At 40.0% G+C, this 14872-nt stretch overlaps 1 protein-coding gene across 4 annotated transcripts in view; it reads right to left on the bottom strand.

Annotated features, from left to right (window-relative positions):
* RNF130 (ring finger protein 130) overlaps positions 1 to 14872 on the bottom strand; it is a 185115-nt gene that overhangs the window by 27254 nt on the left and 142989 nt on the right. For 3 of the 4 annotated variants that reach the window (XM_070792321.1, XM_070792320.1, XM_019963705.2), the window contains one exon: positions 14239 to 14428. The exons of the other annotated variant lie outside the window; for it this stretch is intronic. In XM_070792321.1, the coding sequence (XP_070648422.1) occupies positions 14413 to 14428 (16 nt within the window). In that variant the 3' untranslated portion in view covers positions 14239 to 14412. Of the gene's footprint in view, positions 1 to 14238; positions 14429 to 14872 lie in introns of those variants that run through there. 4 annotated transcript variants of the gene reach the window in all.

Here is a 14872-nt window from a genome sequence, read left to right as displayed (position 1 = left end):
CTTTCTGCCATAAGGGTGGTGTCATCTGCGTATCTGAGGTTATTGATATTTCTCCCGGCAATCTTGATTCCAGCTTGTGCTTCTTCCAGTCCAGCGTTTCTCATGATGTACTCTGCATAGAAGTTAAATAAGCAGGGTGACAATACACAGCCTTGACGTACTCTTTTTCCTATTTGGAACCAGTCTGTTGTTCCACGTCTAGTTCTAACTGTCCAGTCCCCTATTATAAAAAGGACATCTTTTATTTTTTTTAGGACATCTGTTTTTGGTGTTAGTTCTAGAAGGTCTTGTCGGTCTTCATAGAATTGTTCAGCTTCTTTGGCATTAGTGGCTGGGGCATAGATTTGGATTACTGTGACATTGAATGGTTTGCCTTAGAAATGAACAGAAATCATTCTGTCATTTTTGAGATTTTGCTTGAGGCTAGTGTTGAAATAATTTTAACTTGGAATTATTTCAGCATGAAATAAAGAAGGCCTTCACACTAATAAATAATGAAAAAGCCAGAAATTAAACCAGTTGCTATTTCTGTTTATCATTGATTTTTGGCAGTTATATGACATTCATAAAGGTTATGAAGATTTTAAGTAACTGAAATGTTCATCAGTTGAGAACGGATTCATTACACGATGCACTTTTTCATATTAAAGAAAATAAAGCAGTCAGATCTATATGCACTGATGTGGGATAATCTCCAAATATTGGGGGAGAAGAGTTTTATGGTCTGTGTATCTTTTCTGGATTGTTTCCTATATAATATTGTTTCCTATGTTTTTGGTCTCAAATTTTAAGTATATGTTTTCTGATTCAGTTCTAGCAAACAGCCTTGACATTGCAAGCTTTTGTAAAAAGGAATTCGGATAGTTAAGGAATAGTTGAGGCAGATGCAAAAATGAAACAGTATCCTGTAGAGTCATTTAGGGAGCACTACAAGTATTAAAATGAAGACAGGAGACATTCACGAAAGCGTAAGTCCTAATTGCTTACGAATGAAACCATGAGAGAGTCTTGTGAAAGTATTTGTGAGTCCCTTTCTGAGATTTCTGGACTTCAAAGGTATAAAGTTTTCTTTGGGGATGTTAACATTTAATTTTTGAAACATCCTATGCTAATTTGTCATGTAACTCTCTTTTGTGGATATAAGTAAGATAGGAATTCTTTTGTTTGACAGAAAGCCCTAGAAATGTACTTTTTTTCCCTTTAGGGCTAAAGGTGGGAAGCTCCCCTGGGGAGGGTATGGCAACCCACTCCAGTATTCTTGCCTGGAGAATCCGTGGACAGAGGAGCTACAGTCTGTGGGGGCACAGAGTCAGACACGACTGAGCGACCTAGCACAGGGCTGAAGGTAAATTAACAGATCGGTGACTGATAGATAATGTATTTAAAACTACGTGTAGGAGAGATTTTTGGGGGACGGACAATGCATATATGATGCTAATAACTGTCTTAAAAAGGTACATGTGAAGGAATAGGCTTCTACCTGCAGAACTCTCTCTGGAACTGTACATGTAGGCAACAGAGACCTTTGGATGAGGCCCGGGGCACTGGGAGGCAGGGAGACGCCCTTTTCACCTTATACCCTTCTGTACTTTTTCGACTTCTTAAAAGCCAAGTACATATTTACTTAGAAAAATAATTTAAGATGATTTCTAAGTACAAGAGATAGGGGATAAAAGGAAAAACAACATTTATATACAATTTCATAACAAGCTAACAAGATAGATAAGTTATTCTTATTTCATAGAGAGGGAAACTAAGGCTCAGAGAGATTAAGAAACTTGCTCAGAACCATACAGCTAGAAGTTGAATACAAGTAAATCTGAATCCAAAATGAAGTTTCTTTCAGTTTTGTACTCTTAAAACATAACTTAGAATATAATTATGATCAAACTGCAGAAAATATTTAAAAGAAATTTAAAGATCCCTAGTTGCAACACCATCAACTGATTTGTTTCTTATGCTGCATAAGAAATGGCAATAGAAAATGAGAAGGTATAGTTTTTCTGAGGCTATAAAAATTTTGAAATTAAACTTCAAAAACTTCCCAAGGCCTTTACAAAGGCCTCCACAAACTTCCCAAGGCCCTGGTAACAACTTGGATTTAAAAAGTACAATATTCCTATTTCTCTTTCAAGAAATTAAAAAAAGAACATAGTGAAGGCACAAGTTTTCAGCACTCAGTGCTGTAATAGAGTCAGACTACAAAGTAACTAAAGGACCTGGCAAGTTTTAAGAATCCCTTTCACTGTGGAAACCTCACATTCCTATAATGTAACAATGTAATCTACAAACTTTATCTTGTCAATGCTCAAGTCTACCTCACCTGGAGGCATCAGAGTTCACTGGGAGTGAGGCTAACTGCTTACACTGCCTGTGGATGTGTAAGCTACTGTGGATGAGGGTTACTACAATCGCCTTCCCTTCTCTCCTATTTTATCTGTATCATTTCTAGCCTAACAGTGGGCCCCATTTCTAGATCAGATGCAAATATTTGCTCATAAGCAGCAAAGCTCCGGGTTTAATGGTGGCTGTACCTGTTGAAAAATGACAAATGATCAGAATTTTCACATAAAGCTTTCCTTGTGTAAAACAGAGATCACTGCTGGAAGTGAGACAGCTTTTCCCAGAGACCTTTCTGAGGGCTGCATGAGTTCCTCCCTGGACCTGGGGCCCCTGTTCTTTGATAAAGATGACCATGGGTGGACAAGAGGGAGAGGCAGAGGAGCCTGACGGACTCAAGCATAGAAGAGAAGACCAGTCCTAAAACCTCGGGAGTGTGGGGCCTTTCCTGGTCTGAAGGATGCCTGAGCAAGGCCCTCCTATCATCAATACTAGGAAGGACTTTTATGGATCAGTCCATCTTTCCATACGAAGAAGGAAGAAACACACATTATTGGGTGACACTATATGCCAGGCACGTTCACAAATTTATTTCTCACAGCCCTGTGTGGCTACCGTAACTTCCATTCCCCCGCTGAGAAACTGAGGCTGTGAGGCTAAGTGACTGACCCAGGCACAAAGGGGCTGGCCTGGGATTCACACCTCAGTTGCCTGACTACATATTTCAATGTGTGGATCCCATCAGTCCATGGGACCGAGGAGGTGCGCTTTGGGTGTTCAGTTAACTTAGCTGATTGTGAAAGTCAAGTACTCAGAAGGTCAATAAAATTCAAACTGTTTCAACCAAAGCTTATCACTGTTCTTGGACAGGAACCTAAATACTATTTTCTGCTGCTGTGACCTTTTCGGTCTGTCCTAGAATGCACACGAATACTTCTGTTGAAGAGGATTCCAGCCCGGTTTAGAGAGTGGGAGCCTGAGTTTCAACTTGCATTTATACTCAATCAACAAAAAATGCCAGAAGTGAAAGGCGGAAGAGGAAGGGGGAAGAGAGAACACTTAATAGTGGGGATGAGTCAGCCTGTCACCCCACACCAGGAGTGTCTGCCCGCCGGGAGACTGACAGAGTCTCGGACTCTGATGCTTCTTCAGTAAGCTTCAATCTTCTGTATCCCTTGTCAGCATGTCACTGGGATTTGAGAGGTTTTCCCAAATGTAGTTTGAGTGACACTTTTTTTGCCTTTATAAACTACCCCTACCCTCTAAGACACAACTTCCCTATATTATAGTTATGATATGTGTGTGACCAGAAGCAAAATCCTAGAAAACTCTCTTTTCTGGGACATAAGAGAAATGAAATCATTTGTAAATCCACAAACAATAAATGCTGAAGAGGGTGTCGAAAGAAGGGAATCCGCCTACATTGTTGGTGGGAATGTAAATTGGTAGTCTCTATGGAGAAGAGCATAGAGGTTCCTTAAAAAACTAAAAATAGGGCTACCATATGACCTTCCTGGGCATACACCCAGAGAAAAACATGACCCGAAAAGATACAGGCATACCAATGTTCACTGCAGCACGGTTTAAAGTAGCCAAGACACGCAAGCCACCAAACATCCATCAATAGAGGAACGGATAAAGATGCGGTACGTACATACAACGGGGTATCACTCAGACATTAAGAAGAATAATGCCACTTGCAGTGACATGGACGGACCGAGTGTCACACTGAGTGAAGTAAGTCAGAGGAGAAGTGTCATATCTGTTTTACGTGGAGTCTAAAAAGACATGATACAAATGATCTTACTTACAAAACAGACTCACAGACTTTGAGGAGTTTATGGCTGCTGGGGGAAGGGTGGGGGGAAGGGATAGTTATGGAGTTTCGGGTGGAAATGTACACACTGCTATATTTAAAATGGATAACCAGAAAGGACCTACTGTATAGCACAATGCTACATGCCAGCCTGGATGGGGAGGGGAGTTTGGGGGGGAACGGACGCAGGTATATGTACGGCTGCGTCCCTCTGCTGTTCAACTGAAGCTATCACAACACTGTTTGTTAATTGGCTATACCTCAATACAAAATAAAAGGTTAAAAAAAATGAAAGCACCTGCTCCTTGATTTCTGAATGATTCTTCATTGTCCGTGTGTGTAAGTTGTTCTTGTTTTAGTCATGTGTGGCAGCGTGCTTGTGTGGAGGTCACGAGGAGAGAAGCCTTCTGGAGGAAGGGTCAGGGTGGGCCCCGCTCTGGCCAGGCACCCAACCTCTCCATGAGTGTTAGCGGCAGCCTGAAGGCGCAGGCGCCTCCTGGAGGCAGAGGGCAGTGGTGCCTTAGCTTCCCCACTCAGGATGAGAAAGACCACCCAACAACTTCCCCAAAAGGAACTTTAATGAAAAACTTTTAAGTATTACTTAAAAGAAAAAATGAAAACAAGAGTAAAGGAGTTAAATAATTTTAACAGATTTACTAGATTTCTTCTGTTTTCTGAAGCCTCATTAAAGAATGGCCAAGCTGTTGCCGCCAATACAGCACACCCATCCTGGGCATCTTTTCCTCACGTGGGTTTGCCATTACCCTACCTATACTCAGGCCAAACTCAGGTTCAGCTGCTGCCCTAGCTCCTGATACTTACATCTGCTTTTAGTGTGTGTGTGTGTGTGTGTGTGTGTGTGTGTGTGAGTCGCTCAGGCATGTCTGACTCTTTGCGACCCCATGAACTGTAGCCTGCCAGGCTTCCCTGTCCATGGAATTCTCCAGGCAAGAATACTGGAGTGGACTGCCATTCCCTTCTCCAGAGGATCTTCCCGACCCAGGGATCGAACCTTGGTCTCCTGCATTGCAGGCAGATTCTTTACCGTTTGAGCTATAGGGAAGTACTACCTGTTTTTAGACTCCTCAATAAAGAAAGTATTTCCCCAAGACAATTTCAAAACTTCTCTTTGAGCAGTACTGTTGAGAGGGCATATATACACTGATAAAGCTCTGCTGTACAGAGTGAATTCTTCCTAAAGGTCTCTTTACTTATGAGGCTTCTAGAATCTTCCCCACATCACTGACTCAACAGTTTTCATCCCATTTCTTATCGGCTAGCTGTTTCTAAGCTGGTAATGTTCTAAATCGACAACTTTAGCTGCTTTCTTTAGTGACCTCATTATTTTAACTTCAGGAGCCAGGCTGCATCTAATTCACACCTTCTAAAATGCACAAACCTTTTCATACTCTCCCCATTGAAAAGCCCGCACTCCGTGCAGAGCATCACCATCTAGCTTGAGGAAGCCTCTCGCACCAATTCTGCTTGTGTCTCAAATCCAAGCCCATCACACTTTTCAGCCTTTCCTACTTTGCATACACGGGTCCAGTGGTCAGCACGCCCTGTAGTCTGCCTTCCACTTGGCAAGCTTCTCTAAGCGACAAAAACAGAAAGGGGGTTAGCCCACAGATACTGGAGCCAGACTGTCTGCTGCAACTGCATACTAACATTTTAGCTTTGGCAAGTTGTTGGATTTCTCTAAGCTTCTTTCCTCACCTGTAAAATGGGGTTAATAGTAGGATTGTTGCAAGGATTAAATAAGTTAACATATGCAAAATATTTAGAAGAGTGCCTGTCACATAGTAAGCACTACAGGTTAGCTATTGTTATTGTGTTATTACGGATTAAAGGGGGGAGGTGGTCAGCAGCTAGGAACAATGACCGGGGTTGCCAGGGTCTCATTTCTGACTTTGCCACTTAATAGGTGAGCAATCTTGGTCACTTGACCTCTACGCTGCAGTTTCTTAAAGAGAAAAATTTCTAAGAGAAAAAAGAGCTATCCTTTCTTTCATTGGGATGCTGCCAAGATGAAAATTATAACGCACCTAAACCATTCAGCATGGTATTCGGCACATCCTGCGATCTGAACTGCTAGCTATTGTTAAGTCTTCTCCTATCTGGATTCATAGCAGAGATCTAGAATGACAGTTTCTATTTCAACTGGATTCCCTGTATGATTTGTTGCCATTAAGTTCTATTCTTAAACTGTCTTGGTAAGGAATTTAGAATAACCAAATAATTTGGTAGATAAAAAGTCAAGGAACCGTCAGGACTTTTTTTCTCAACTACTAAAAAGTTTAAAGTTACAACCCAGCTGGCCAAAGAGAAATCAGATTTAATTTCTTCAGGACTGACTGAAGTTGTTGGGTAGGATCAAGTGAGCTACATTCCTGTTGGAGGCTCTTTGGACTAAATTCTTACCCACTTTCGGTCTATTGTAAACACTGAAGCTTCCTTGAAATAAAATACTCCTGAAAAATACTATGGGTGTGTGTATAAAAAATGAAACCACCCATGCTTCACACATTACAAGTTTGTCCAAGAACAGTTTAAAAACTCTGAAATGCCATATTTATTCCAGACTAACAGAAGCAGAAGATATTAAGAAGAGGTGGCAAGAATACACAGAAGAACTGTACAAAAAAGATCTTCACAACCCAGATAATCACAATGGTGTGATCACTCACCTAGAGCCAGACATCCTGGAGTGTGAAGTCAAGTGGGCCTTAGGAAGCATCACTACAAACAAAGCTAGTGGAGGTGACGGAATTCCAGTTGAGCTATTTCAAATCCTAAAAGATGATGCTGTGAAAGTGTTGCACTCAATATGCCAGCAAATTTGGAAAACTCAGCAGTGGCCACAGGACTGGAAAAGGTCCGTTTTCATTCCAATCCCAAAGACAGGCAATGCCAAAGAATGCTTAAACTACCACACAATTGCACTCATCTCACACGTTAGTAAAGTAATGCTCAAAATTCTTCAAGCCAGGCTTCAGCAATACGTGAACTGTGAACTTCCAGATGTTCAAGCTGGATTTAGAAAAGGCAGAGGAACCAGAGATCAAATTGCCAACATCTGCTGGATCATGGAAAAAGCAAGAGAGTTCCAGAAAAACATCTATTTCTGCTTTCTTGACTATGCCAAAGCCTTTGACTGTGTGGATCACAATAAACTGTGGAAAATTCTGAAAGAGATGGGAATACCAGACCACCTGACCTGCCTCTTAAGAAACCTATATGCAGGTCAGGAAGCAAGTTAGAACTGGACATGGAACAACAGACTGGTTCCAAATAGGAAAAGGAGTACGTCAAGGCTGTACATTGTCACCCTGCTTATTTAACTTCTATGCAGAGTACATCATGAGAAATGCTGGGCTGGAAGAAGCACAAGCTGGAATCAAGATTGCCAGGAGAAATATCAATAACCTCAGATATGCAGATGACACCACTCTTATGGCAGAAAGTGAAGAGGAACTAAAAAGCCTCTTGTTGAAAGTGAAAGAGGAAAGTGAAAACTAAGATCATGGCATCTGGTCCCATTACTTCATGGGAAATAGATGGGGAAAGAGTGGAAACAGTGGCTGACTTTGTTTTTTGAGGCTCCAAAATCACTGCAGATGGTGACTGCAGCCATGAAATTTTTTAAAAGACGCTTACTCCTTGCAAGGAAAGTTATGACCAACCTAGATCGCAATTTAAAAGCAGAGATATTACTTAGCCAACAAAGGTCCATCTAGTCAAGGCTATGGTTTTTCCGGTGGTCATGTATGGATGTGAGAGTTGAACTGTGAAGAAAGTTGAGCACCGAAGAATTGATGCTTTTGAACTGTGGTGTTGGAGAAGACTCTTGAGAGTCCCTTGGACTGCAAGGAGATCCAACCAGTCCATCCTAAAGGAGATTGGTCCTGGGTGTTCATTGGAAGGACTGATGCTGAAGCTGAAACTCCAATACTTTGGCCATCTCATGTGAAGAGTTGACTCATTGGAAAAGACCGTGATGCTGGGAAAGATTGAGGGCAGGAGGAGAAGGGAACGACAAAGGATGAAATGGCTGGATGGCATCACCGACTTGATGGACATGAGTTTCAGTAAACTCCGGGAGTTGATGATGGACAGGAAGGCCTGGCGTGCTGTGATTCATGAGGTCGCAAAGAGTCAGACATGACTGAAGAGACTGAACTGAACTGAATCTCCAATCACTCAATAATTTTTAAAACAGTAAACAAGAAATTATTCAATTTCATACATTGTTTTAACCATAAAGTTGATTTCTTAGTTGATAGCACCATGCCCATGAAGCATAAGCAATTGCATTTTGATGCTAATTCTAACTCTGGTTCTAAGGAATAGATCCCATGCTTTAAAAAAGAGCACTGAGACCATGAATACTTGAGACGTAAAAACTTGATGATGTCAGTTCAATCTCAAAGCCACAATACAGCAGGTTTAAATTTCAATGGATGATGACAAATTTTCTCTAAGATTAATGGAAAGCCATATCCTAGTAATTCACTCATTTTGTTTCTTTTGTAAAAATTTTATATTAGGCCGAAATAGCACTACTTTTTTTAGTCCTACTCTCTGCTAGAACTTGAAATAATGTGAAAAGGGTGAAAGGACAGTAATAAAACAGTAACACTGGCATTAAACAGTCCTACATCTTCTGATTGTTGATGAAGGAAAATAATTCACCATAAATGGGAAATAGAGGAGAGGGAACGATTCATTTGATGTCCATTGGATAAAGGAAGGTGGGGAGAAACTATACTATTGATTTACGAAAATACTACTAAGTGAAAACAATTTTGTAGGTATTGAGGAAAATGTCTTGGCAACAGAGCCCATTCTGGAGGGTACGGTGAAACACACTCAGCAAACACACTCTAGTATTTAGAGTTAGCTATAAATGTCAGGAGGACCACTGAACCAGTGAAGCTCAATGAACAAAAAAGATGTAATGAATAATGCGTGCAGCTTTTAAAAATCTTCTAACTCCATATGCACTTAACATCAGAGCCCTGAAACACATGAAGCAAAATTAGACACAATCAAAGGGAAAAATAAACAGTTCAACAGTAATCACTGGAGACTTTAATACCTTACTTTCAATAACTGACAGAACAACTAGATAGAAGATGGAGAAGGAAACAGAGGATTTGCATAAAACTATTTCCCAACTAGACCTAGAGCACGCACCCAGGAAGAGCAAAATACACGTTCTTCTCAAGTGTATACGCAGCATTCTCCAGGACAGACCATATGTTAGGTTATAAAACAAGCCTCAATATACTTAAAATGATTGAAATAATACAAAATACGTTATCCAACCAAAATGAAAGAAGTTAGAACTCTACAACAGAAGGAAATTTGAGAAATTACTAAATATGTGGGATTTAAACAACACAGTCCTAAATAGCCAATGGGTCAAAAGAAAAACCGTAATGGAAACTAGAAAATATTCCTAAGATGAATGATATACAAGCCAAACGTACCAAAACTTATGGATGGGTGAAACTGTGTTTCAGAGAAATTTATAGCTAAAATGTATACATTAAAAAGGAAAGATCTGAAATCAATAACATAATCTTCACTTTAAGAGAAGAAAAAATTAAGCCCACAGTAAGCAGAAAGGAGAAAAGAATAAAGATGTGAGTGAAAATTAATAAAATAGAGTAGAAAAATAGACAAAGCAATAAAACCAAAAGTTGGTTCCTTGAAAAGATCAAAATTTACAAACCTTTATCTAGGCATAACTAGCTAAACCATGCATAAATGTTCAGTGCATATGCTTTTGACCAGGAAAAAAGAACTCGAGCTACTAAAATCAGAAATGAAAGAGGTGACATTACTATCAACATTGAAGAAATAAAAAGGATTATAAGGGAATCTTATGGACAACTTTATGCCAGGTAATCTAATTTCATCTAGATAACCTAGATGAAATGGACAAATTCCTAGAGACACAAATTACTGAAACTGAGTTACCGAGAATAGAACACCTGAATAGGCCTAAAAGAAGAGAGTATATCAGTAATGAAAAAACTTCCCACAAAGGAAAGACCACGATCAGATGGCTTTACCAGTGAATTCTACCAGTTAAGAATTAACACCAATTCTTTTCAAACACTTTCAAAAAACAAGAGAGAAGGAAACACTTCGTAATTAAGGCTAGCATCACACTGATAACAAGTCAGAGAAAGACATCACAAGAAAATTACAGACCAATATCCCTCATTGAATGTAGACACAAAAATGCTCAGCAAAATACTAGCAACTTGAATTCTGAAATTTATAAAAACACAATCCCATTACGACCAGCTGGGATTTATCTCAGGAATGTACGGTTGGTTCAACATATGAAAATCAACTAATGTAATATGCCATATTAATAAAATAAAAGACAAAAACCACACAATCATCTTAACAGGCATAGGAAAAGTAAACTTGTGTTATGTTATGATAAAATGTTAATGTTTATCAATGTTATGATAAAAACATTCAACAAGCTAGAAGCAACAGGGAACTTTTCAACCTGATAAAAGGATGTCAACGAAAATCCCACAGCTAACATCATCCTCAACGGTGACAGGGTGAAAGCTTTTCCCTTAAGATCAGGAACAAAACACGGATGTCTGCTTGTATCACTTCTACTCAACATTCCACTGATGAAGGCTCTAGCCAGGAGCAATTAAACAAGAAAACGAAATAACAGGCAGCCTGACTGGAAATGAAAAACTAAAACGATCTCTCTTTGCAGATACAATCTTGTACATAGAAAATTCTAAGGCATCCACTGGAAAACTATTAGCCCTAGTAACTGAGTTTAGCAAGGTTGCAAGGATAAAGGTGGCTAAGATGACTCTACCACCTGAAAATGACTTGCAAATTAAGGTAATCCCTATCAACATCCCAAGTGGTTGTGTTTTTTTTTTTTTTTGGCAGATATTAAAAACTGTTGTAAATTCATATGAAAATGCAAGGAAATGCAATGTTCTGAACAGCCAAAACAATCTTGGGGAAAAAAAAAAAAACAGAAAACAAGTTGGAGGACTCACACTTCCCAATTTCTAACTTACTGCAAAGTAACAATAATCAATACCACGTGATCCTGGCACAAGGACAGGCATAGAGACCAATAAAATAGAACCCAGAGTCCAGAAATAAATTCATGTATTACGCTTAACTGACTTTTGACAAGAGTGCCTCGACTCATCTGGGAAAAAAGAATAATCTCTTCAACAAATGGTACTGGGACAATAAATATCCAACATGCAAAAAAAAAAAGAAGTTGGACCTCTACTTCACACCATATACATATATTAACTCAAAAAGGATGAGAGAACTAAATATAAGTGCTATAACACTCTTGGAAGTCTCTGTGACCTTGAATTAGGCAATGGTTTCTTAGATATGACTCCCAAAACACAAACCAAACAAAAAATAGACTGATTGGAGTTCCCCACAGAAACCCCCAAAACAAAAACACTTGTACTTCAAAAGATACTATCAAGAAAGTGAATAGAGAACTCACAGGAGAAAAATATCTGCAACCCATATATTTGATAAGGGCCTGTGCTTAGTCACTCAGTCGTGTGTGACTCTTTGTGACCCCACGGACTGTAGCCCACCAGGCTCCTCTGTCCATGGGATTCTCCAGGCAAGAATACCAGAGTGGGCTGCCATGCCCTCCTCCAGGGTATCTATCTTCCCAACCAAGGGATTGAACCCAGGTCTCCCACATGGCAGGTGGATTCTTTACCATCTGAGCAGGGAAGCCTGATAAGGGCCTTGGATCTGGATTTTATAAAGAACTCTTAGAACACAATAATAAAAAGACAAATAATTCAATTAAAAATGGGCAAAGGACTTGAATAGACATTTCTCCAAAGAAGATATTCAAGTAGCCAACAGGCACATGAGAGATGTTCAATGTCCTTAGAATTTTTCATGTGTGCGTGCTCAGTCACTTCAGCTGTCTCTGACTCTTTGAGACCCTACAGACTGTAGCCCGCTAGGCTCCTCTGTCCATGGGACTCTCCAGTATTCTTGCCAGGGAGAAAAATGCAAATCAAAGCCACAATGAGGTGCCACTTCAAACCCACTAGACATGGCAAAATTTTTTAGAAAAATGAAAATATGCACTGGTGAGGAGGCAGAGAAACAGGAGCACCTATATATTGCTGGCAGGAAAGTGAGATTGTACAGCTGCCTGGAGGTCAGTCTGGTTGTTTTTCAACAAGTTAAACCTAGAGTTAACATATACTCCAGCAATTCTACTCCTAGGGATATATCCAAGAGAATTAAAGATACATTCACACGAAAATCTGAGTACACATATTGATAGAACCATTCATAAAAGACCAAATGTGGAAACAACCCACAACATCCATCAATGAATGGATGAACAAAATGCAGTATCTATCTACCTATCTATCCATCCACACAATGAAATGGGGCTTTTCTGGTGGCTTGATGGTAAAGAATCTGCTTGCAATGCAGGAGAGCCAGGTTCCAGCCCTGTGTCAGGAAGATCCCCTGGAGAAGGAAATGGCAACCCACTCCAGTATACTTGCCTGGAGAATGCCATGGACAGAGGAGCCTGGCGGGCTATAGTCCATGGGGTCACAAAGGGTTGGACACGACTGAGCAACTAACACGTTCACACAATGGAATATTATTCAGTTACAAAAAAGAACAAAGTATTGATACATGCTGCAAATGGATGAACTTTGAAACATTATAGGAAGTGAAAGAACCCAAACACTGAACCCACATAGTGAATGATTCTATTTATACAAAATGCCTAGAACAGGCAAACCCTTAGAGACAGAGTAGATTAGTGGTTTCTGGGCTGTCAGGGGTGAAAGGGTATGAGGCTTTTTTCTGGGATGATAAAAATGTTCTGGAATTAAGACAGTTGTGATGGTTGTACAACTTTGTGACTATGCTAAAAAAACACGGAGATAGCTTACCTTTAAAAAGGTAAATTTCATGGTATGTGAATTACATCTTAATAAAAAAAAGAATCTTCAGCCCCCTACTGATGTAAGTATGACTGCTCTAGCGGGTCTGTAACTAATGGGAATACTCTCAACTGAGGTATGCTGAGGTGGAAGGTTGGGAACTGACTGCTCAAAACAGCTACACATCCTGATAATCCCTTCAAGTTTATCATATTGATTCATATAACAAAGTATGTCAACAGCTTCCTTACAAATAATGCAAAAAATTACATTTACACATGTAAAATTATTCTCATCCAACTTTAGAATTTACTGTTTTTAGAAGGATACAGGACATCCCCAGTGGTCCAATGGTTAAGAATTTGCCAGCCAAAACAGGGGACACAAGTTTGACCCCGGATGCAGGAAGATTCCGCATGCTGCAGAGCAGCTAAGCCGTGGGCCACAACTACTGAGGCTGAGATCTAGAGCCTGGGCTCTGCATCAGGAGAAAGCAAGCAGTGAGAAGCCCGGGGACTGCAACGCCGAGTCCCTGCTCACCACGACCAGAGCGTGCCACTGTGCAGGCACAGATGAAGCGCAGCACGCCCGCCTGCACAGAACACTGTGTAAACTAGGGAAAAAAATCTCGGACAGATACAATTTATTACTAACAGCATGGATTTCGGAAAATTTTTTGTACACTCATCCTTTCATCTCATCAAGTATTTATTGAGCACTTACTATGTGCAAAGCACATTACTAGGTACCAGGGCTACAGCGGGAAGAGACACAGTTGAATGTCCCTGTGGCTGTGGAGCTGACATGCTGGAGGAGGCAGATCGACCATAAACAATTAAGAAAGTATCAGAGAGTGAATGGCAATCTTGAAGAAAATAAAATGGAGTAAGTCATTTCAAGGCCCGAGGGGGCATCGCTACACAGGGTGTCCCCACACCTGGGTCCTATCTGGAAACTGCAGGAGCCAACATAAAAATATCAAAAGAAATAGCATTGCTGTTCCTCCCCTGGAGAGTATGAGCACCTTCTGTCTCTGAAACATACACAAATGAAATGGGTATGTGATCTCCCAATCAGCCTTCCAAACACAAGTGGTTGAATAATACTCGACAACACAGCTTTTTAATTTTATTATTTATTTATTTTAATACAAAGCTTTGGCATTAGCAATTTTATGAAAAAATAAAATGTACTAAAAATAAATGCTTGTGTGGCATGATTGGTAAATGATGCACAAAAATAGGTTCTTTTTTCCTTCAAGGCAATCAGTCAGAAAGCAGTGTTTTTCTTTCTTCAAAACCATTCTACCCTATGGAATAAAAGGAGAAAAAGAGAGGTCAAGAATTAGTTAAAGGGTATTTGTCAAATTTTTAAAACAGAAAGTAATTCTAACTGAATGGTGGGCTGGGTTGTCCCCAAGTATTTCCCAGAGCAGTTTGGTCAAGCCAGTAAGCCATCAGCATTTCCTGAACTCAGCAGCTTCAGATCTGCGGTTAAGTGGCTCAATCACTTAAAAGTGTGTTAGTACTTCCAAAAGGAAGGCAGGGGAAAGTACAGGTTAATAGCATTTTGTTTAAAAAATGTGGGGACAATTATAAAATTTACAACTTGTCCTGGTTTGAACACGTGTTCTAAACGCCGAAGGCCCTGAGATCTGTAGCTGCTGTCTTTAAAATACGCTCTCCCTTTATACCTCAAACAAACATGTCTTTATTTATTTTGAAATAAGATTTGAGGAGTACGGACTCCCAGG

Source organism: Bos indicus, chromosome 7, assembly GCF_029378745.1.
Source record: "Bos indicus isolate NIAB-ARS_2022 breed Sahiwal x Tharparkar chromosome 7, NIAB-ARS_B.indTharparkar_mat_pri_1.0, whole genome shotgun sequence".
Lineage (NCBI taxonomy): Eukaryota > Metazoa > Chordata > Mammalia > Artiodactyla > Bovidae > Bos > Bos indicus.
Note: the sequence above shows the minus strand (reverse complement) of the source record. Positions and strands in the feature narration are given on the sequence as shown.